This window comes from Anolis carolinensis, chromosome 4 (assembly GCF_035594765.1).
Source record: "Anolis carolinensis isolate JA03-04 chromosome 4, rAnoCar3.1.pri, whole genome shotgun sequence".
NCBI lineage: Eukaryota > Metazoa > Chordata > Lepidosauria > Squamata > Dactyloidae > Anolis > Anolis carolinensis.
In genome coordinates, this window is record NC_085844.1 from 125065912 (window position 1) to 125090633 (window position 24722).

Below are 24722 nucleotides of genomic sequence, written 5' to 3' on the forward strand. Positions count from 1 at the left end.
ACCAGACTGCCAACCTTTGTTTTGATGGGATTAAGATAGTAACAACGTACCAGAATTTGCAGGATGAGATGCTACCTGACAGCCTTACCAGTAAAATACAGTGGAACTTCGACATATGAGCAACCCAATTTGTGAGGTTTTTTGAGATACGAACCATTGTTGAATTCAGAGCTAGTATGAGAGTTATGGGCTAGCATGAGAACACTCTACTTGCAAAGGTCGCCCCTTACTCCTACCACCTTCTCTCCTCACCATTCAGATGTGCAGTCCCCTCCTCACCTTCGCCTCACCTCAGCTGAGCCAAAGTCACCCAGAGCACCACAGCGTTAGCAGCTCAGTTAAGTGGGAGAGAGAGGGAGAGAGGGAGAGAGAGATGCAAGAGAAGCGACCAGCAGCAATGCCACCCCACCAAGGAGACCGCTAAACTGATCAACTGGGTGCCCTGCTAAATGTGGCCATTTACGGCCACACCTCACCCTTTGATGTATCCAGATGCTAAATAGTGCTGCGACACACCAACGCACCTTGTTAGCATGCCCGTGGTTGGCCGCAAAACAAGTATTGCAGCACAAAACAAGTACCACAGCTGCAAAACAAGTACTGCAGCTGCTGGAAGCCACATGCTGGCAGCAAAAGAAAAAATGTCAGAAAAAACAAGCACAGCCAAGGCTTTAAGCCACGTGCCAACAAGGAGCCAAAGTAGTAACTGCCAAGTTAAAAAAGAAGGAGAGGGGAAGGGAAGTAGTCAAAAAAGCAAAGACAAGAAAAGCTAAATGATAGAAAAAGAGAAAAACCTTCTAAATTGGGGAGAATCTACAATAGTAGTTCCCCCACCCTCTCCTTCAAGAGCCCCTCTGCTAAAGGTAACCCAAAGCAAACTATATCATATCTAAAATGAAATCAAACGTAACTACACGGTATAAACTAACAATTCAAAATTAGAAACCCCCAAGGTAGTAAATAAAGTCCCAAATCCCAAAGTAATAAACAAAATTAAAGGCAATAAAATAGCTTTAGCAAATCAAAGGAAATGACTAAGTAATATAAATTGAAAATAGCCAATAGCACTCCAACTCAATCAAGTCCATCTTTCTGAAAAAGCAGACTATCTTCCAGGAAGCCAAATAGTTCTTCCTAAAACATCTACAGAGCCAGCCATTCACCTCTGCTATTTTTCTTGCTCTTCCTTCAGTGTCATGCAACTGGGAGGAGATATGAAAAGATAACTTGTACATTAAAATCTTTTAGCTTTCTTCCGAGAGCCGCAAAATCATTTCTGATCTTCTGAAGACTATGCAGTATCATTGGTTCCTACATGAACCAACAGGAAAGGGTGGTGGTCAGTGGCTTGGTGAGTCTCGTCAGCTGGTCAGTTACATGGTGGATTTTTGCCCCAGGGAGACAGCATACTTCTTGTGACATCCTATCACATTTGCAATTCTGTTCACCCCAGGAGGGAGTCCCCTACTACCAGCACACGTCTCCTGTGGTGACTAACAAGGTCACAATCTGTAGGGTGCTCTGCAGGTCTCCTGAGACCTGACCATGTTTCTATCACTGCTGCTCTTTGAAATACATGTTTAACTCTTCAGTGCTAACTGTTGTTCCATTTCTCACTGTTTGTTGACTCTGCCTGTATACAGATTGCATGTCTAGCAACAGAATAGGTTATACAAATGTGGGTAGCTGTGTATTCATCTCTATTTCCACTTTCCTATAGTTCCAAGTGATAGAGGTTATTGTAAAAGTGCTGCCAGTGGAGATTACCCAGTAAAAGCAGTGCACATAAACTCTGATATATATGCTTGAAAGAAGATTGATTTCTGAAGGAGCTGAAATACAGTGTAATATTGCAAGAGATGTTTATGCAATAGAGCCCCCTACCCTGCTCTTTTGTTTGCTATCCTCTTGGGGAGCTCTGGGGTGGCAAGAAACCATCTCACAACAATATCAAGGATTTGTTGCCTTTTTTATGCCAGCAGAGACTTCCCGGAAGCAAGACGATGGAAACTATTGTCCTGAAATCTGAACTAAATATTGAGGAGTATTCAGTGACTTGAGCCAGATATTAATTCTTAAAGAAGTTGAAGATGGAATTACTCGCCTATTGTTGCCCTTTCTCTGTATACAGACCCTCTTTACATTAGGGCATATTTTTGTACTGCAACTCCCATTAAAAAAAAAAGATCCTTCCTTATGTTAGTCTCAGCAGCCTCATCCATGATCTTGATAAAAACAAAGAGGATGATGATTTCTCACTTCAGCTGTTGTTGTGTGCCTTAACATTGTTTCTGACTTATGGTGATACTATCTCAAGATTTGTTCAGAGAGGAGTTTCCCTTTGCCTTCCTCTTAGGCTGAGAGAGTTTGACTTGTCCAAGGTCAGCCAATAGGTTTCCATGACTGAGCAGGGATTTGAACCCTGATCTCCAGCATTCAGACCACTAGACCACATTGGCTTCCCTCCAGTCCTTTTTATTTCTGATACCATTGAAACGCTACTTTTTCTTTGCTGGTGTCACAGTTAACAAATATAAAACAATTACTCAGACCTGATTAAGGAGCCCAGTCCAATCATTATTAATGTTTTGCTTCCTAAATCCATCCTAATAATAGTAATAATATAATAATCCTTTATTTATATACCGCTCCATCTCCTTGAGAAGACTACCTGGTTGCTCCACTTTAAAGAAAATAATAGCCTAGCAAAACTGTTCAAAATCATGAAAAAGATTAAAATATACAGAGAAGTCAATAAAAAATCTATATGCCTGCTTTGTCTTGTCAAATAGAATTGTCTTTCCTGTGAATGCCTGCCCGGTCAGCTCTCCCATTGCCATAATATGTCTAGCAAACTGGTTTCATTTATTTAATTTATTTTAACTAAATTATTTACTATCACAGAAATGATGTTAATGGAATTATGTACTGTGACCAGATTAGAGTCTAGCGCTTTAAAGCAACAAATGTCTCCACTTCACCTCTGTGCTTACAGCATTTTATTAAAATAAATATGTTTCCTCCACATTTGTCTTTCAGCGACAGGCAATTATCCAGCATCGTATGTAATTAGATCAGCATGGCTGCTTAATTGACTTGCTAGAAATTCCTTAGTTTGTCCTCATGCACCTTCTTACCTCATCCAATCTTCTAGTACATTCCAAGATCACAGAGAACATAATCAAATATGAAGACACTTGGTTCATCCAGAGTTTTTGTATTACACCTCCCAGAATCCCCTAGCCAGCATGGCCACTGACTATGGAATTTAGTTATAGCCAAAAAAGGAAATTTTCCAAGTTCAGGCTGTAAATCACACTCACCTGCAGAGCCTGTTGGATCCAAATTTGGAGAACTGATCCTACTTTGGAGAAGAACAACACAATTATCTTCTCCATCTACACACATTTTAGTCCTACAGCTATTTTATTTGTCCTTAAAATATGATATCAAGCATTTATAGATATTTATATATATATATTGCATTTATAGATTTATAATTACGGCTTCTAAAATCAGAACAGTAAATAAAAAACAACACTCTGAAAACAGAGAAATTCCAGACATGAATCAATCAGGGCCAGCTAACATCTCTGAAAAAAGGATTACCCCAGGCAGGAAGCAGCCATTAAATGCCGATCAAGGTGATTCATTACAACATTCACACTGCCTCCAACAGACAAGAGTTCTTTCTCCCATCCTGGACCTTCCACCGATATATAAACCTCTCTTGCTTAGTTTTCCAATCTACCTCACAACCTCTGAGGATGCCTGCCATAGATGTGGGCGCAACGTCAGGAGGGAATGCTTCTAGAACATGGCCATACAGCCCGAAAAACTCAACAACCCATTTATAGATACTTTGAGGAGAATTTTTAAAAGATCTTTTATTAAAAGTATTGCATTTTTCAGCAAGATATAATACAAGAAATATACAAGAAGGGCTCGTTTTAGATAAAACACTTCATAGATGGGGAAAACCAACATAAAACATTTTACTAAAATTAAGTATATTTCTAAAGCAGTTTTTTCATCATTCCAAAGATTGATAATTATTATAAGTAAATTTTAATGAAGATTTTTTTAACCCATAGATTTCAGTCAGAATACTCTTAGGAAGTTCTTTTGTGTTTTGTTCTTTTAAATGTGTCTCTTGTCTAGTATTATAAAAATATATGAAATGTGTTTAATATGCCAGAGAGTAATGGCTGACCAAAGGGGCCCCGGTGGCGCAGCAGATTAAACCACTGAGCTGCTGAACTTGCTGACCAAAAGGTCGGCGGTTCGAATCCGATGTGAGTTCTCACTGTTAGCCCCAGCTTCTGTCAACCTAGCAGTTTGAAAACATGCAAATGTGAATAAATCAATAGGTACTGCTCCAGCAGGAAGGTAATGGCACTCCATGCAGTCATGCCGGCCATATGACCTCGCATAGCCAGGTCTTCAGTTTCTTTCTGAACCCCAGAAGGGATGGAGCCTGCCGGATGTCGCTGGGGAGGGAGTTCCACAGCCGAGGAGCCACCACTGAGAAGGCCCTGTCTCTCGTCCCCGCCAGCCGTGCTTGAGAGGCGGGCGGGATCGAGAGCAGGGCCTCTCCAGATGATCTTAACATTCTCGGAGGTTGATAGGAGATACGTTCGGACAGAGAAATCTTTGCATTGTGTTATTTTATCACTGTGGGAGATATATGTGCCTAAACTGACATCTTCAGGAAAGGCATCTGAAAAATGAGGCCAGTAGTAAGGGCAAAATCTGGACTTAAATTGCCAAAGTTTTTTTTAAAAGAAAAACTAAGTCTAGGGAGGGCATTCCAGAGCCAGGGCATCAACACCGAGAAGGCTCTCTCTCTCTCATCCCCACCAACCATATTTGAGAAGGTGGCGGGACCAAGAGAAGGACCTCCCCAGCAGATCTCAATGCCTGTGCTGGTTCATAGAAGGAGTTGCGGTCTCAAAGATAGGTTGGAACCGAAGCATATAAGGCTTTATAGGTAATCACCTGCACTTTGAATTGGACTCGGAAACTTGTTGAGGGCCAGTGGAGCTGCTTTAGGATGGGCATGGGAAGTTTCCGTGTGGTCGGAACTCTGTCCTTGGGAACCAAGGTAGAGAAGTTCCCTATCCACTAGGAACAACTCAGCTGGTCTGTTTGTTGCAGATGCAATGTGGGCAGTCGAGAACAACTCCCTGGCTGCCCTCATTGCCGTGGAGTTGGCCTTAAGTGACACTCTAGCCCATGTTCTAGCCCATGTCCTGGGGAAGACAATCTTAGTGGGTCCTCCACCCCTGCAGAGGTTGGAGGTCATGGTAAGTCTAAACCTGATCAGGTGGCGGTCGGTCCATGACAGTGGAACAATGTAATAGGAGGGAAGAACTCTATATAGGTGTTTTCACTTTTACTTTTGCTTGATATTGGCGACAACAGTTGTTCATTTAATTTATATTGTTTATAAGCTTATGATTATTTTTCTTTTTATTTCACATTGTTGTAAGCTGCTCCAAGTACCTTTGGAGAGAGGAGCAGGATATAAATAAAGTTACCATATTATTATTATTATTATTATTATTATTATTATTATTATTATTATGTCTCCAACCCAAAGGACGGGAAGTCACCACACCAGGAGGGGTGGCAGGAGGGAATGGCGAAGTCAAATTCAAGTGAAGATGTGCAGATATGGTCCAGTGCATCTGGAAAAATCTTAAATGAAAGATTATATATGTGCTTGTGGAACTTTTTCAGCTTCTCATTGTGAGGCAAGCTCACTCAATGAGACAATGCTGGCAAGAAGGATCAAATCCTGTCAACAAAGAACCCAATCTCCTGAGGGGATCCAGCTGCTGGGTAATGCCAGATACCAGCAGCACCTTGATGAAATCTGTATGCCTTTCATTGAACTGTTCACATTTACAGTTCAACGAACTCATTATTTTCTAAACCAGTTTTATATGTTGCCTCAAACCATTTTGCCATTCTGGTCCCCTCCTCCTGGATGGACTCTCCAAATGGCTCCAGCTTCAAGTGGACAAATGACCGCTATTAATTTTTCCCACCACAAGACAAGACTTCATCCACCTCTGACTTCCCAGGGATTCCCCAGCCAATGAAAATTCAGATCCAAACTTGACTGTTTTCTAGCCAATCAGAGGAGGGTGCGAAGACTTTGAATGACAGTCAAAGGGGATAAAATAATTTGCACTGTATTGCTTGCTTATGTCTGATTCCTTTTAAGTAGAGACTCTGTATCAGACATCTTTTCAGGCCTGGAAGTAATAAACCTTCGGCTTTGGAACTCCCTCCACAGGGATATTAGATCAGCCCCCTCGCTCCTGATCTTCCACAAGAAATTAAAAACTTGGCTCTGTGATCAAGTCTTTAAAGAACTTGTGCAATAAACAAATAGATATGGAATGACATGTTATGACTGTTTATGCTTGTGGATTATGTGATCAATTATGATTGTATGGTTTTAAATGTTTTTAATTGTTTTACTTGTATTCTATTATTTTAAATGTCTTTAAATGCTGTATTGTTGTCAAGGCATTGGATAGCCGCCTTCTATGTAAAGCCGCCTTGAGTCCCCTTTGGGGTAGAGAAAAGCGGGATAGAAATATCATAAATAAATAAATAAAGCTCTGTTCCTATTGCCTTCAAACCCAGTTTGCGTGTTGATCAGATTTCAAAGTAGCTGGCACACTGAGCATTGGATCTTCATCCCACTCCTTGGGTGGGTAGCTGAATTTTGGCTTCAAGATTAAAGAATAGGAAGCATAAATTACAAAACAATCATTCAGTCTTCCAATGCAGTGAGGTAAGAAGTGGGTTCATTCAAAATTCTGTACTGTTTATCTACAAAAACTTAGCAGTTGGCTATGAGATAGCTTGCACATCACATATTTGGGGTGCTCACATTTTTGGACTCTAGTGCAGTCTGGTGCACACATTTGGCCCCTAAAAAAAAGGTAAAGGTCTTCCCCTGACGTTAAGTCCAGTCGTGACCGACTATGGGGGTTGGAGCTCATCTCCATTTCTTAGCCGAAGAGCCGGCGTTGTCCGTAGACACCTCCAAGGTCATGTGGCCGGCATGACTGCATGGAGCGCCCCTACATAGGCCAAAATTGCCCAATCTTGTATTAAAATGACAAGTGCTGTTCACTGTAAATAAATCTTATTGCTAGTTTAACTAAATAGACATCTGTGTCTTGACTCCCTGTTCTATAGTTGCTTCAATGGGTTTACTGTAGTTGGGAATAAACAAGAGGTGTGCCCTTGTGTTTCTCAGAATTTTTTAACTAGCTTCCTGAACAGCTGAGTGTAAGGAATTCAGCTCAGGAGTTAGAAAGTGTGTCTTCCACAACATTGTTTAACTACAACTCCCCAATGGGAGTTAGAATCCACCAATATTTGGAGGGTCACATATATTTCCATAATTAGTTATAATTTCAAATCTTACAAAAGTAGCAATTGCTGTATCATCTCCAATGAGAAATTTTGAAACCTGTAATAATTTATTTCTGTTACCATTGCTTCCTGTTTTACCAACATAACCCCATTATCTGCTTCCATTCACCAACAAATGAATGTTTGAGCCATGTCTCTCTCTTTGTGCTCCCCTCCCTTTCTCTCACATACCCAGAGTTATGAGTAACTGAGCTTGCTTTCAGCAGCCACAGATGTGATTATGTTGCCAGCTAATGGACCGACTCTTTTAACCCTAAGTCATTGTCTTTCAGAGATACAAGGAACTAACTCTGCTAGAAGGCAGCCCTTGTGTGCTTCATTTTGGCAACATGAAACAGCATTCTCTTATTTAAATTGTCTTTTCTAATGTTTGTTCTAACAAATTTCCTATTGAGACTAGACAATTGGTTAGAATGAGAAGAGACTAAATGGTGGGAAAGGGCAATAACTATATTTCATGAAAATATTCCAAAGCCTTTATCACAGTATCTAAGTAGTGTGCTGAGAGAATGAAATTCCTATCACTGGCAAAGCCATATAATGGAGGAAATTTATTTGATGGCCTTGTGAAAACTGAGGCTAGAATTAACATGAATAGTTGGGAGGCAAGGCTAGAGGAGAGCCTTCTTATGGCCAGTATGCTCCTTTCTTAGCTGAAAATTGACCCACCTTCTCACCTAGGGTAATAAAATAGCTCACTTTTACCCCAATTTCTGTGTCTAGCTATTTCTCGTGTTGGTCATCAAATTGGGTATGATATTATTCTGATGATTTCTTGGCACACAGTAAAATCAGTGTTTCTATACATTTAAGAAACGGCAACCTACGGTGCCCTTCACATGATGCAAGCTTCAACTGTGGGGTTGAAGTAGTTTGCCATTTCTAAAGTGTTGGTTTTTCCAACGATTCCTAAGCCGATTAACAATTGACTTATTTTTAAATTCCCTGCATAGAAACGGGCAAAATTAACAATTTTAAAACGATGATGCTGTGCAGGGGAGGAAGTGTGCTGGTATCCTTAAAATTGGAGTTGCCTGTCCAGTGATGGGAATTAAGCAGATGGTTGAGTTAGAGCAGTGGTTCTCAACCTGTGGGTCCCCAAGTGTTTTGGCCTACAACTCCCACAAATCCCAGAAATTTAACAGCTGTTAGAATTCCTGGGAGTTGAAGGGGAAAACATCTAGCGACCCACGGGTTGAGAACCACTAAGTTAGAAGTTGGAGGAGGTGATCTTAGTGTGATGGGAGTGAGAAAATTCTTCATCTTCTTTAAAGACAGAACCACATGAAATTCCACCCTTTCCCCTAATTTTCCCCATTTTCTACAGCTCCTTGTGATGAAGTCCTAAGAAAAGATTTACCTTGTCCACATATGGTGATGATGAGTTCTAGGCTTTTGTAGACGCTGAAGTATAGCCAACATCTATAGCATTGCTATGGCATCCTATTTAGGACAAGTGCCCTCTGCTAATTATGACGCATCCTAAGTAAAACCCAATAAAACAGGGAACATATTTAAACTAGGTATAAACCTCTCCCTTGTGAACACATATCCCAAACCACCAAGACCTACAACTACATTAAGAGCTGTGTTTCAACCCAGACAGTCTTGCAACAACAGGTCCAACCCAGACAAGTCTTTCAAACAGCCATGAGGCAGTAGCCCTAGAATCTGATCCCCTAGACAACTAATCCTAACCTGGACTAGAGTCAATTCTGAAACAGCCATCAAGGGGTCAGGAGCTGAACTGCTTGAGTCCTCCCCTTATGTGTGAACCAGAGCAACATTCATTCAGGTCCAAGGCAGTACTACAGCAGATGGCTTGGCTACTACAAGGCAATGCCCAATAGTGCAAGTGCCAACAAGGCATTTAAATTAAAGGCAGGCTGTAGATCAGAGATACATTTTGTTGCTAGTTATATATTTTTAAAATTATGTTCTTTTCTCTCTCCAGGTGCGTCAACAGCTGTGTAAAAAAACCCTTTTGGGTTCTTCGCATTCATCATTCTTTTTTGTTGTGTTTTCAAGGATTTGACTGGATTGATCATGAACATAAAGCTTCATGTTCTGGACTAGAAATAACACAAATGTGCCCATATGTGAAAATGTGCACAGCTTTGGATACTAGCTATTAAAATGTCCCTGCTGATTGTACCAGGAACTAGTGAAATACATAAGCAACACCCAAAATGGGACAATGGGATGAACTCTAAAAGCTTGGCCATTGAATGAATGGAAATTAAAATATGAATAAATGACCGAGATGTAGTACATTAAGTATGGAGATGGCAATTCAGGTTATTTTCCCTATATAATTTAATCAGTCACTGGAGTGGAAAATGAGACACCTACATCTTCTTTTATCCATTTTCTCCCCGGTTCTTTAATCTGCCCCACCCTTACCTAATTTAGTAGTCTAAATGAGACAGAGATAGGAAGGATAGGAGGGAAGTAATGCATTTAGTTAATCATTAATAAGCTAAAAAATCTAATTCAATTGCATTTAAGTTAGAAGAAGGGGATCTAACTATTAACTTTATATGAAATTGCAAATTAAATTTAAGTTTAGTGCCTATACTAAAAAACATCACCAAGATGTAGCTCCAAAATACCATCAATGAATATTTTATCCCACCCACTTCCAGGCTTTTTAAAACTTGAGAGAATAAGAAATAATTACTTTGCTTTTTACCACTGCTTTCCCTTTCTCCCGCCCTCATCTCCTTAATCATCCCGTACTGATTCCCAATCGGATCCCTTCAAAATCCTGATGGTGAAAAGCCGTAGAATTTAGCTATGGTTGATGATGATACTATGGATTGTTCAGTGTAAAACACAAGATTTCTATCTGGATGCCAAAAAGACCGCCTACGTCTACACTGCCTGTACTACTTGTTGGTTTAAAATCATTTAGTTATGGAATTAAATATTATATGTAATAAAAATAAAATGGATGTTGTGATCTAAACCTTCCGCAACATTCCTGAAGCCCAAATCTCAGCAAATTAGATGGTGAGTGGGGGGGGGGGGGGGGAGAGAGAGAAAAAAATCATGGGAAAGGTCAAATTTGTTTGCTCTTTGGTATTATGTCTAGTTAACAATGTAATTGATAATTTAGCTATTAACTTACAATGCTAATTCTGGAATTAGGTTAAAACTCAGAAGAATATGCTGTGAAAAACATACTGCCTTCTGGTCTGTTTCTCATCTACAAACCCTATCATAACAGCCTGCCTGATCAATGTCTGTGTCTGAAAGATGAAAAGGTTGTCCTAAAGAGACAGGTTACTCTGGACCCTACATTAGAATTCTTATTAACCAGGCTGCTCATTTATTTCTATGGGAAATATAGTGCACATGCCATAATTAATGTGGCTTGCTCAAATCCTATAAATTTTTTATTGCCTTGAGTTAGTTAAGACTGCGTAGCACAGGTTCCTGAGATGTCAGTGCATAATGCAGCTTTTCCCAATAAGTGGCAATGAAAACTTTATAGCATCCTTAACAGTGCAGATTTTGTTTATGCTGCTGGTTTTTGTCCCCCTTTTAAAAAGAAAATGAAACTGCTATTTCCTCCTAGAAATGCATTAGTTTCCATGGAAATAGTGATGTCACTCAAATGGGCAGAGCTTGAAAGACAACCAAAGAATGGACCAACACAAGGGGAAATTATTCTAGAGTAATGGGTCCCAATTTCTTGAAGTTATTGTAGTCATCTCAGGAAGCAGTGCATAATGAAAAGATAGCAATGCTTGGCAAAGTAGAAGAAAGTAGGAAACGAGAAAGACTGCATTACAGTTGGATAGACTCAATGAAGGAAAGCATGTTGGCAAGACCTGAGCAAGGCTGTTGGTGACAGGGTGATGCTCATTCATGGTGTTGTCAAAAGGGACTTTGTGGGACCTACTGGGGGAAGTGAGATTGTGGATGGATCAAACATCTTTATCACTCTCACTAAGAAACAGAAGGACAAAATGTCAACATGAGGATTGTCCTTTCAGGGGAAGAGAGGTGGACATTTTAAGGTACTGAACAGTAAATTAAAAATGACTCCACGGCAGTTAACAGCAACTGTGCATTTTGATTATATGAGTGAGTTATTATGAGCTGTGGCATTTAAAATCAGAACGGCTAAGACTGCTGGAAAATCAGAGCTGTTTGGTTTAATTGATACTTTAGAGATTTTTTTCCTATTATTTATTGCAGGTGATTATTTTAATGAAGCATTTATATAAGAGGCTGACATCTTAGGCCCTCTGGTTGTTGCTGGCTTGCAATTTCTATAGCTGTATCTAACATAGACAGCAGTCAGAATGCAAGAAGCTAGAATCCAAGAAAGCCTGGAAGACCACAAGTTGTTAGCCCTTTATTTAAATAATGCTTTGAGCCTATAGAGTTCATCACATACATGCCACAGGAATCTTTGCAAAAGCCTTCTATAGTAGGATAATATTATTATCCTGCATGTGTTTAATAAATTATTCAGCTTTTGCTCTCTGCATCACAGTGCTTGAAGCAACATACAGTATGAATCAATCATCAGTAAATCACAGTGGCAACAAAATTTTGAGCCAAAAACAGCACTTTAAATTTTGTTTGAAAACACAACCACATCTTTTACATAAGTGAATCACTACAAAGGTACAGGAACATGCCTTTTACTGGAACTGCATTTACTGAAATACCCATAGGGAAAGAAAAGGAACAGACAGTCACACATTGCTAAAGGCTTTTATGAAAAACCATTTAGTTACCAGAATACCACAAAAGATGCTTCCCTAGGCAAACTATTACAAGGTGTAGATGCAACCATATTAGAAGACATGGTGCTGTGTCGTTACCTGGAAATATTGATGCAAAAGCTAAAATGTTAGTGTCGTTTTTTTAAATGGTTACTAATTAGTAACAAGTAACACAAATTCATTAATAATAAACAACTAATGTTTTTCTTAATCACTTCAAATGACAAAAGACTTGCAAAAATCCCCAAATGACCCCCAAGTAACATTTTAAAATAAATCCTATTGGGGTTTTGTGTGTGTGTGTGTGTGTGTGTGTGCGCGCAGGAGTTACTTGAAAAACTTCAAGTCGCTTCTGTTGTGAGAGAATTGTCTGTCTGCAAGGACATTGCCCAGGGGACGCCCCGATGTTTGGATGTTTTTACCATCCTTGTGGGAGGCTTCTCATGTCCCCGCATGAAGCTGGAGCTGATAGAGGGAGCTCATCTGCGATTTCCCTGGTTGGATTCGAACCCACAACCTTCAGGTCAGCAACTCAACCTTCAAGTCATCAGTCCTGACAGCACAAGGGTTTAACCCACTGCACCATTGGGAACTCCAAATCCTGTTGGTGATGTGTTGTCGAAGGCTTTAATGGCCGAAATCACAGGGTTGTTGTGTGATTTCTGGGCTGTATGGTCATGTTCCAGAAGTATTCTTTCCTGATGTTTCACCCACATCTGTGGCAGGCATCCTCAGAGGTCTGCAGGAGTCTACCGTATACCATGGAGCTGTGGACAAGTCTACATAGGGACCACCAAACGCAGGATTCCCCCAGGCCAGGACATGAAGCTTGCAAAGCCATTTAATGCTAATCAAGGTGATTAATTACAACATTCACGCTGGCCTCCAACAGACAAGATATATGAACCTTCCTTGCTTAGTTTCTCCACAACCTCACAACCTTTGAGGATGCCTGCCACAGATGTGGGTGAAACGTCAGGACAGAATACTTCTGGAACATGGCCATACAGCCCGGAAAACACACAACAACCCTGTTGGTGATTCTCAGGGATTTAGGCCATATACCCCTGGTGGGGGGGAATAATACTAGCATACATTATTTTTTAAAGTAACATCATTATCCCTTAGTTACCCCAAAAGCAATGCTACTTCCGAGTTTTGATCTGTGACCTTTCAGTCCTCAGTGCCATACAGCTGCATCATGGAGCTATGTGTCTCTTTCATATCCAATAAAACCTCCCAAGGGGTATGTGGATCTGAGAAATGGTGCCTCTTATGGCACAGAGAAGACACACATCAAGCAGGCCTTTCAAGGTCATCACCATCAATAGTGTGACTGGAAGCCGATAGGAAACCCACACATTCAAGCAAAAGGGAGAGTAATATGCTCCCTGTAGTCCATTCCTGTCAAGAGAATTATGCATCTTAAAAGAAAGTACAGCAATCCCTTGCTTTTCAATGGTCCACTTTTTGACAACCCGCTTCTTTAACCATTTTCAATTATACTCAGAAACCAGAATTCCAACACATGGGCTACACTGACACTATAATACAGCTTCAAATGACTAGAAACCACAGCGGCCACAAAAGGCAGTCTGCCAATGTATGCTACAGTACACATTTAAGGGCTACAGACATTAAAAGGTCACAGGATAGTCCAAGTTAAGCCATAAAATGTGCCGTAAGCAGATCCGAGTGTATCCCAGATCCAAGGTGAAATCAACTCAGCATTGTATAATAATAATAATAATAATAATAATAATAATAATAATAATAATAATAATAAATGCAGACTGTGCAAGGAAGCTGACAAAACCATTAATCATATCCTCAGCTGCTGTAAGAAAATCGCACAGACAGACTACAAACAGAGGCACAACTATGTGGCCCAAATGATTCATTGGAACTTTTGCCCCAAGTACCACCTCCCTGCAGTAAAGAACTGGTGGGATCACAAACCTGCAAAGGTCGTGGGAAATGAACACGCAAAGATACTGTGGGACTTTTGAATCCAGACTGACAAAGTTCTGGAACACAACACACCAGACATCACAGTTGTGGAAAAGAAAAAGGTTTGGATTATTGATGTTGCCATAACAGGTGACAGTCGAATTGATGAAAAACAAGAAAAACTAAGCCGCTATCAGGACCTCAAGATCAAACTTCAAAGACCCTGTCAGAAACCAGTACAGCTGGTCCCGGTGGTAATCAGCACAATGGGTGCCGTGCCAAAAGATCTCAGCCAGCATTTGGAAACAATAGACATTGACAAAATTACGATCTGTCAACTGCAAAAGGCCACCCTACTGGAATCTGCGCGCATCATCCAAAAATACATCACACAGTCCTAAATGCTTGGAAAGTGTTTGACTTGTGATTTTGTGACACAAAATCCAGCATATCTATCTTGTTCGCTGTGTCATACTATGTCATTGTGTCAATAATAATAACTTTATTCTTATATCCCACCCCATCTCGCCAGAGGGACTTGGAGCAGCTCACATGGGGACCAAGTCCAAAATACAGCATAAAATACAACAGCAAAGTGAATTTAAAACATATAAACATATAAAACAAAGCATATAAAATACAATAAAAACACACCTGTCCCTGCTGAAGTGCATTATAGAATCCACAAGGAGGGTAGAAGCTGCTGAAATACGTCCCAAAGGCATGGCTGGGCCACAGGGGGCTAATCGCACTCCTGAGAGGGGTGATGTATTACTCTGCTCTTAACTGTCACTTTCTCCCCTTTCCCCAACCTATATGCCTCCAGTATGCTGATTCACATCTCTGCAGGAAATGGAGAAAAAACCTAACACAGCAGTTTGAGGACAGGTTCCATGTTCAATGTAATCACTTTCCTGCCTTCAAACCAGTTCTAGGAATGTCACTGTAATCAATTGCACAGTGAAACTGGTTCCTCCCAAACCTGTTCTAACCTGCATTATAATGTCAGTGTAGATCAGTGGTTCTCAACCTGTAGGTGCCCAGATGTTTTGGTCTTCAACTCCCAGAAATCCTAACAGTTGGTAAACTGGCTGGGATTTCTGGGAGCTGTAGGCCAAAACACCTGGGGACCCACAGGTTGAGAACCTCTGGTGTAAATGTTCCCATGCTCCATCATATTTCCATGGTTATTTTGCAACCATGCCTTGCGTTTTTTTCTCCCAGTCTTTTCCTTCAGTCTGTGTACACTATAGAAATTGTTCATTGTGTGTGTTGCCAAAGGCTTTCATGGCTGGAATATCTGGGTTGCTATGAGTTTTCCAGGCTATATGGCCATGTTCCAGAAGTATTCTCTCCTGACGTTTCACCCACATCTATGGCAGGCATCCTCAGAGGTTGTGACCTCACAGCCTCTGAGGATACATGCCATAGTTGTCGGCCAATCATCAGGGGAGAATACTTCTGGAACATGGCTGTACAGCCCGGTTACAACAACCCACTGTTCATGGTGTGTCTTAGAAATTGTGTTCAGCGTGTCTCATATACATTATTTCTGCTTATATAATATAGGCACATTAAACTTTTCTAATGTATGACTGTCAACACACTGAACTTTCTTTAGAATGCAGCCTTTGTAGTAATCCTTCTTGTAATTATTCCAAATATAATAATCCTAATTTTTTATTATAATATAGAGGCTCTGTATTTTGGTGTTTTCCACTTTTTGACAGTGTTCTGGTTTCTAATCCATCGAATAAGCAGGGGGTGGTTGTATTAAAATATTTTGCATAAAACAGTCACATAATTATTTATGTAATTATGTTATTTGCATAATTAATTTGCATTAACTATAGTTTGCATAATTTAAACTTCTGAACTATCTTAAAAATCAGCCTTTAATTTTACAAAAAGATCAAGTCAGTATAATCTTTGACCAAAGCATGGAGGATTTACAATCAAATCTTTCTACAAAAGAAGCACGCAAATCATCCAACAGAGGCTAGTGACTGATCCACCCCAGGCAACTTCTACCACCTAAATTTTTGCAACAATTTCATTCTAGGGTTCCCAGATGGTTCTGGGAAAGGGGTGTAACAGTCAAAATCGATAAAATAATACATATAGCATCATTCCTCCGTTATTTGGAGGGATGTGGAATTCGAGATTGAACAAATTCATTTACTGCTGCTTCAGAAAGTAGGACCTGGATCAGTGAGATCAAGAGTGAAGAAAGAAGATCGCAGTAAACATAAGGAACAACTTCCTCAAAAGGCTGTTTGACATCAGGATAGACTTCCTCCGAAGGTGGGTTTTTTTTTTTAAGGGGGCTGGGTGGACATCATTGGTAGGGCTTATATGTGGATTTCCTTCACTCTTGAGGTTTCTTCCAACTCAACAATTATATATTTATATTAAACCACCAGGTTTCACCTGGCTGTTATTACTACTACAGCTTTCAACAAATAAAGCTTCGACATACTGCACTGAAGCTTTGACTGAGTTTGCATACAAAAAAGCATTTAATCATCAAGTCATCATTGATGCTATTTCCAAACTGACTTCAAATGGTGAGACAAAGCCAGGGTAAGGTGCAAGATATCCTTCATTTGTCATCACAGTTTTCCCCCATGCCACTCTAGTTAAGATTCTGTCAGTGTTTCCATTATGGAGAGGTTCATATTTCAGCCCTAAAAATGTCACCTCTGCCTGGAAGATCAAAGGATGGAAGCAATTAAAGGACTGTAGGGTTTAAATCAGATTGATTGCGATTTTCCTATCTCAGTTTTAAAGTCCAGATATTCTTCAACACCAATTGCCTTCATTTACTTTACTTTGCATTCGTTAATATTATTTCTTGAAGCCTTAAGAAACAGGAATAAAGCATAACTTTGACAGCTTGGAAAAACAGATAGCAGGCATAAGAAGGAGGCAGAGCAGACATTTACGTCTCTCAAAGCTGCCTGGAAGAAGTCCATAAATTGGTCCAGGGAAACAGGAGCAGAGCACTGTCAGCAGCTATCATTCGTGACAGCTGAACAGAACCTCCCCTCTCCCAAGTGTGCTATTTCATGCTGGGGATAAAAAACAGGAAAAGGGCAGAACTTGGAAATGCTACTTTGTTAAACTACAGGTGCCCCAAATGAAGGGCCATGCTATCTAGGGAATTCTGGAAGTTGTAGTCCACTGTGGGAAGCACAATGCTGAGCTAGCTGTATCTGCAGCTTATACAGAGAGGCAATTTCTGTTTGAGGAAGGATTGCAGCATTGCTCCCTCCGGTCATTGTCGTAAACATATATTTTTGACTGACCAGCAATGTTATAGACTGCAGTTGTATATTTGTTGTTTATTCGATATGCCACCAGGCAGTCTATGGATTTAAGAGCAGTCAGGAGAAAGAACAGTTGAAAGTATTTAAAGGGCTTTGTTTTAATTTTAGGGAGGGAGTTGTTATATATGTTAAGAACAGAATATTTGTTAGTCAGAATGGTGGAACAGTCTTTGTATATGTATAATATTAAACTGCAAGTTTTCCCTGTATGTTTCTGCAAGAAGAAGAGGAGACACACATTTAAATTGAGTTGAAAATTAACTGACGGCTTCATGCCCTCCTTGTGACTACAGATCTGGACTGCACCTGTCACACAACCCTTTTTTTAAAGAGGAGCCAGATTATATTGGAACTTCTTTAAAGAAAGAGCAGTAGACTTCCATAGTGTATTTCACATGCATTGCATCCCTACACAGTCACCTTCATCTTATAATGATCATGCACAAAATTCCTATCGATCCCCAAAGAAGCTTGTTTATTTGCATAATAATGATGCCATAATTCACCAGGCAGCCTCCTTCCCGCTTCCACATGACATTGCATTTGCCTTTGAAGAGGCATGCAGAGCACCACAAAGGATGGCACAACCTGCTGATCAGCCACACATTAACTGCTCTGCTTCTGTCTCTATAAAGAGAGTGGAGTGCGGATCACATCAAATCTTAAGAGATTTGCAGCACAGCCCTTCCTGCATTACATTCAGCAACCTGCTTACTGAATACTTGACAAGAGCATCTTAATGCTCCATTTTTCAAGGCCTATATGGGGCTTTGGTCTGAAAACTGGAATGATAATACTTGTGGTGGTGATAATGATGCCTGTACAGTAGCTTCCCCTGCTTTATCCACAGAGAATATGTTCAAAGCACAGGTAGTACCAAATTCTATATACACAATTGTTTTCCTTATACATAAATACACATCTGTAATCTGTCTAATAGGTATATACAGTACGGATTTGTTGGATAAAGGGATGATTTGCATCCTGGACTCAGAATGACATGTGATTCAAAACTTGTGGATTGTTTATCTCTGGAATTTTCCATTTATTTTTTGGGGACCATGGCTGAACATGAGTAATTAAAACCACAGAAAGAAAAACTGCATATAAGGTGGAGGCTACTGTTTTATGAATTTCATTTCAATGGGAAGGCTAGTTAGAAAAAGTCCCCAGGAGGAGAAAAGAGGATAACAAAAAATATTCATTAATTTTTTTTATTTAGATTAGTTATACCCCACTCCAGCCACAAAGGCTCTCAGTTTACAAAATGTTAATTTGCCCTTAGGCTTACAATCCAAATAAGATGCCATGGAGAAGGAAAAAGGAATAGCAGCACGGAAGGGGAGTGGGCCCAGTAGACATTCCTGTTCACGTGAGAGCATGTAGGTTGTGTCTGCAAAGGATTCCAGGGCCAGATATCAGGGTCAGTTTCTGTGCCATTTAGACATGTAAACCTCATTTTAATCATCCACATCCTGGCCACATGTCACAAGGGGAGCCAAGCACACCGTTCAACATTGCTCACTATGACATTTTTAGTCTTTAAGGTATTAAAACACCTTTTGTTGTTTTTGCTCCATCAGACTAACATGGCTAGCTACACCTTAGAAATATGCAGATGTACTCATAAGCATTGTGGAATTAATGACAGACAGGAACCCCAAAATATTTTATAATATTTAGAAAATGCTGGGTTAATAATAATGACAAACTAGGAAGCAACATGTTGAGAGTCCATGTGAATTGTGAGAGATATTCCACAGAGAAATATGCAGCTTGAACAAAAATGCAATTTATCCAAAAACAGCAGAGAAAGGATGCCTCTCTATTTATACCAGGTATTGCCAATAGCTCTCTCAATTCATATGCCCCTGAACCTGTTTATTAGTCTTACCATTTCCAAAGGGAATGATCAAGTGCATATCATGAGTTACTTTCCCTTTTCATTGTTTCTTTCTTGTGCTTCATGGTTAAATAAATGTTATGGTACTGTCATTGGGCAGTACAGAAATATAGCAAACAAATAAACAGCTTGCTATTTGTTAGCCATCGCAGAGAAGGATGGTAACATTATTAGATACTAGTGGCATTATCTCTCTGCTCCTGGATTAAAATCCTAAAGCAATGCTAATGGAAATGAAATACACAGATATCAAACACTAACGAACAGCAGGAAACTCTCTGTCAAAATTGGCACTCCTTGCTATGCTATCCTGACATGTCACCTAACATGATTTTCAGCATCTCGTTTAAGATTCAACAGTACTTTTCCCTAGGACTGGTCTTCTAATTCTTGAAGGCTTAGAAACTGTCCCTGTCATACATTAAGAAAGAAAAGACAATATACTCATAAAGAAAAGACTGCTGTTCATTCATCTCTCATTCAGTCAAATGAAATATTTTAGTTTTCTAGTGCTACATTTTGTTGCAGACTACAAGAGAATTTTTACAACACTATCACCTGAATAATTGCAAGGAGACTCAGTTTCAGCCACCCATTATGAGATATTTTTAGTGGACAAGACACAAGACAAAAATGATCCTAACAAATACATTATATTTTGCCATTGGGTTATTTTTTTTCTCCCTGATAATGTAATGAGTGAAACACAATGCAGAGAAATTGGAAGGGATACTTGGATGCAAAACAACCTTTCCTTCTGACAAGGCAGAGAAACTGGAAGAGAGCAGTTACCTGAAACTCGAAAATTTGGATAACCAACCAGTTGCTTAAGAATATAGCAAAGCATCTTGCTTTTGAAGGCAAAAAAGTACAATTATTTCCTTTGTCTTTTGGAACTTCATGGGGAAAAAGAAACTAAACACATGACTTGCTTGATTAACAATAGGTACGTATTTGTATAGATTCTGAAATTATTTTCTGAATCCAAGAGGATGATTAATATATCTCCACATTAGTGTTATGGGTGAATAGGATAAGTCATTCCCCACTGACGGAAGCAAAGATAGGTATATTTGTTCTTAGCTGCTTTTGGGGTTTTGGGGTTTTTTGTAAATTGGAAATGCAATTCAGTGAAAATGTATGGCAAGAGGTTCTGGAATGGCTCTGCTGCAAGCTGCTATGGCTTTGCCATGTTCAAGCACAGTTGAGAAGTAATCCCTGCAAATGGCTCCAAGTGGATATGCAAGGGATGGACTCAAAGGGAGAAAACATCTACAGATGGGAGGTCAGCAAGCATTCCTTCAGCTGATCTTGCCCAAGAAGGATCAAATAGAAACACTGATGACACAAAAGATTGAGACAGGCAGACCTGGTGCAGCCAGAGATAACATATGCAAATGCCCAGGGTCAAAGGAGGCAAGCCAACCAAACAACGAACAAAAAACAATGACTAACTCTTATTTTGCCAAAAACATTCTTTACCAAATAATATGTGAAGCAAATACAAAGCTTAAATACTGTATTTACGGCATGAAACAAGAGGTACCCAACTGAGCTGAAGCCATACATGGATGGACCTATTTGTGGGAATGTAACATTACGTTTTCAAAGAACTGTGGTACCTTCCCAGGGAGCTGTAACTATAAAGCAATGATAAACCAGAGAGATTTTGAGAACTTCCAAAGCGCTTTTAAAAAACAAGAGATACGTATAATGGTAAACTGACTGACTTTTGGACTATGTAGACGACTATGTTTATTAGGTAGTTTCAGAAACACCACACATGGATATAACCGTTGATTTAAAAAATAGTTGATTTCAAAGGTAGGTAGATACCCATTACAAGAGTTATATTTATTTATTTTCGTTATGTACTGTATTTATATACCGCTTTTCTCACTCCTGGGGGGACTCAAAGCGGTTTACAATATAATAATGGCAAAATTCAATGCTGAACATATATGTAAACCAAATCGTATATCTGAACAATAATGTATAACTATGTACTAAAATAATAAAACCATTAAAATGTAAGATATAAACAACATTTAGATATTAAAACACAAAATTAAAACACCTAGTACACATATGAAAATCACATGATTCAAAATCGTAGACCCGGGCCATTCCAGTTATCAATTGCATATATTTCTTATTTATTTATTGCAGTGCATTATTTTACTGGTCTTATAACCATGTTTTTGTTTTCTGTCTGAAGGCCAATGGGGAGGGTGCTGATCTAATTCCAAGTAAATCATGAAAGCATATTATAAGAACGTGGTGTGGCCCTGACCATTGGTCTTGGATAGTATGTTTCGCCATCTTAAAACTGGCAGATGGTTTTGCTAATAGAAGACTTATCCTATGTTGGCATAATTCAATAAAATAAGCCAAACCTCTCCCTCTCCCCAAAAGCACAATTTTTTAAAATATTTCTCTTTTCTTCCAAAGCAAATTCTACAAGTAATATATGAAAAACCAGGCATTTGCAAGTGAATCTTCTCCTTTTCACAATTCCCACGCTCTCTTTCACACACGCACAGTATGGATGTCTGACCAATCAATAACTGATTTGGGTATTTTTAAGTTCTTCCCAGTCCCTTTATAACACTCTATCTCTTCAAAGTTCATTGTGATGAAGACATACACAGTGGTATGGTTATGCCATTACAGTAGAGTCTCACTTATCCAACACTCGCTTATCCAACATTCTGGATTATCCAACGCATTTTTGTAGTCTATGTTTTCAATACATCGTGATATTTTGGTGCTAAATTCGTAAATACAGTAATTACTACATAGCATTACTGCGTATTGAACTACTTTTTCTGTCAAATTTGTTGTATAACATGATGTTTTGGTGCTTAATTTGTAAAATCATAACCTAATTTGATGTTTAAAAGGCTTTTCCTTAATCCCTCCTTACTATCCAACATATTCGCTTATCCAACGTTCTGCCGGCCCATTTATGTTGGATAAGTGAGACTCTACTGTATTTGTATCCAGTTCCTACTGCTTTCACAAAAAGGACCTGGAGGAACATCCAAGTAGATTTGGGGGGGGGGGGGGGGGGATGAAAAGATGTTTTTTAAATTTTCTGCCTCTTCCAAATGGGCTGCTCCTGAACTGTGATCAAAATATCTCAAAGTCAGAAAATGAATAAAAGTCTCCATTGTGAAGTCTGTCTGCATTCCTAATAGGTATTCTTTTAAGGTCTGCCTCCCAACATCTTCTTAGAATTTATTTCCTGGAATGTGTTTTTATTCTCCTCCTCACCTTTCATCCTAGGAACTGAGGATGGCACTCAGTCCATTTCCTCCATCAATTCCAATGGGACCAAGATATGAAAAGGACATCTGGTCCACCCACAGCCACAAAAATTGAAATGTAACTGGGCTGGTATGTTTTGATATTTTTTAAGTTAGGAAATAATTCTAAATAAAATAATACGTTTATGTGAAAAAATAAGCTTATGTGAGCTTTTCCAGTAATCCAGGAATTTTTGTACTATTCTGTCAAAATCTGGGACATTGCTGTTGGAATTCAACCCCACACTGCCCAAGTCTGCAGTCCTCAATGAGGAACAGTTAGTTTAGGAATAAACTGAGGGGAATTCCTGCCCCACCTCACTCCTAAGTGACAGTTGGAATGTTCTCTTCTCTCTCTTTCTGCTCTCATTCTGATTGGTTATGTAGAATGGATACTTTTCAGGTGCATGCCTTTGTTTCAGACTTCTGCTTTTTACATCTTAGTGTATTGAGACCTCTCTCTGTTTGTGTGTGTCAGGAGAGATGTAGTGCTTGAAGTTTTCCCCTCTTTTATGAACCCAAGGAGAGATGGAGTTAGGCAGCAGCTCAGACCCAGTTATTTACTATTAAGAAATGTAGTTTTTATCTTTGTAAAAAAAAACACTTTGTAACTTTAAGGACTGAACTCTGGATTTTTGCTTCCTAAGCTCTAAATTCTTTACAGCCACATGGCACTTCACACTCTGCTTGCTGTGAGCTGAATGCTCAATTATAAGTACAGTAGAGTCTCACTTATCCAAGCTAAACGGGCTGGCAGAACCTTGGATAAGTGAATATCTTGGATAATAGGGAGGAATTAAGGAAAAGCCTATTAAACAACAAATTAGGTCATGATTTTACAAATTAAGCACCAAAACATCATATTATACAACAAATTTGACAGAAAAAGTAGTTCAATACACAGTAATGTTATGTTGTAATTACTGTATTTACGAATTTAGCACCAAAATATCATGATATATTGAAAACATTGACTACAAAAAATGCCTTGGATAATCCAGAACCTTGGATAAGTGAGACTCTACTGTATCCTGTTTGTATTTTTGGGTGCTCTGTATTTTGGGAGTATTCCCTAACAATTGGAAAGAAAGCTTTCTTCTTAAAGAAGAACTTAGGACATCATATTATTAGTGTGTGTGTGTGTGTGTTTTTGCAGACAAACAGAAATGGAACTAACCATTTCTAAGATGCAGCAATACACAGCTGGAGAAATATGCCCACAAAGAGTGGTGTGGATTTCAAGAATGGGATTCATTAGAAGCAATTAAAATATTGGTTTTAAAAAACAACCAGTAGTGCCACCCTTGGCAAAACCAGGTAAATAAAAAAACACTCCTCCGAGTCTATTCCAGAATATTCAGATACGTATTTAATTATTGTTCCCATATTAATACAGTCAAAACATTCAGAACTGAGGTGGTAATCAACCAAGGTGGTTTTGGTAATCTCACACAGTCCTGTTATTTAAGGTACTTTGCTTATTTATTGGCTTAACTCAAGGGACTCAATAATCATACTTTGTGTGGAGAAGATGGAAGAGAGAATCCACCTGCAACATAACCCTTGCAAAACTGCAGAGGTGTAGCTTGGTTTAGAAAACTTGCCATGTAGACACTGATTTGGGTGTTAGAGAGGACTATGGATGAGTGTGATTCAAGAGCTGGCATTTTGGCTGGAAGAAACTGAGTTTGAAATCATAGCTTCAAAACAGACTTGATTAGGTAGATCATTCATTCACTCTTTGCCTGAATTCTACTCTGTAATGTTGTTGTTGTTGAAATGCTAACTCACCCCAAAGAGATGGTGTTAGAATGACTGAAATAAATAATCATGGCAGTGTGGGAATTTTAGGAAACTGAATTCTTTAGACAAAAAATAAAATGAAAATAGATTGCAATTAACACTCAATGATCCATGCCAATGAATTTTTCCTCCACATTCATATGTAGGGGAAGTAAAGCATTGTGATGGTCCAGATTTATTTATTTTTTAAAAAAATCCATTTTATTATTGTTCACTTTACAAAATA

General features: G+C 39.2%; 1 protein-coding gene across 3 annotated transcripts in view; it reads right to left on the bottom strand.

The window, feature by feature from the left end:
• The window catches only part of lhx4 (LIM homeobox 4), a 111610-nt gene that overhangs the window by 56463 nt on the left and 30425 nt on the right, over positions 1-24722 (bottom strand). Inside the window, exon 1 of one of the 3 annotated variants that reach the window (XM_062977740.1) lies at positions 3324-3447. The exons of the other annotated variants lie outside the window; for them this stretch is intronic. Coding sequence (XP_062833810.1) covers positions 3324-3408 — 85 coding nt within the window. The 5' untranslated portion in view covers positions 3409-3447. Of the gene's footprint in view, positions 1-3323; positions 3448-24722 lie in introns of those variants that run through there. 3 annotated transcript variants of the gene reach the window in all.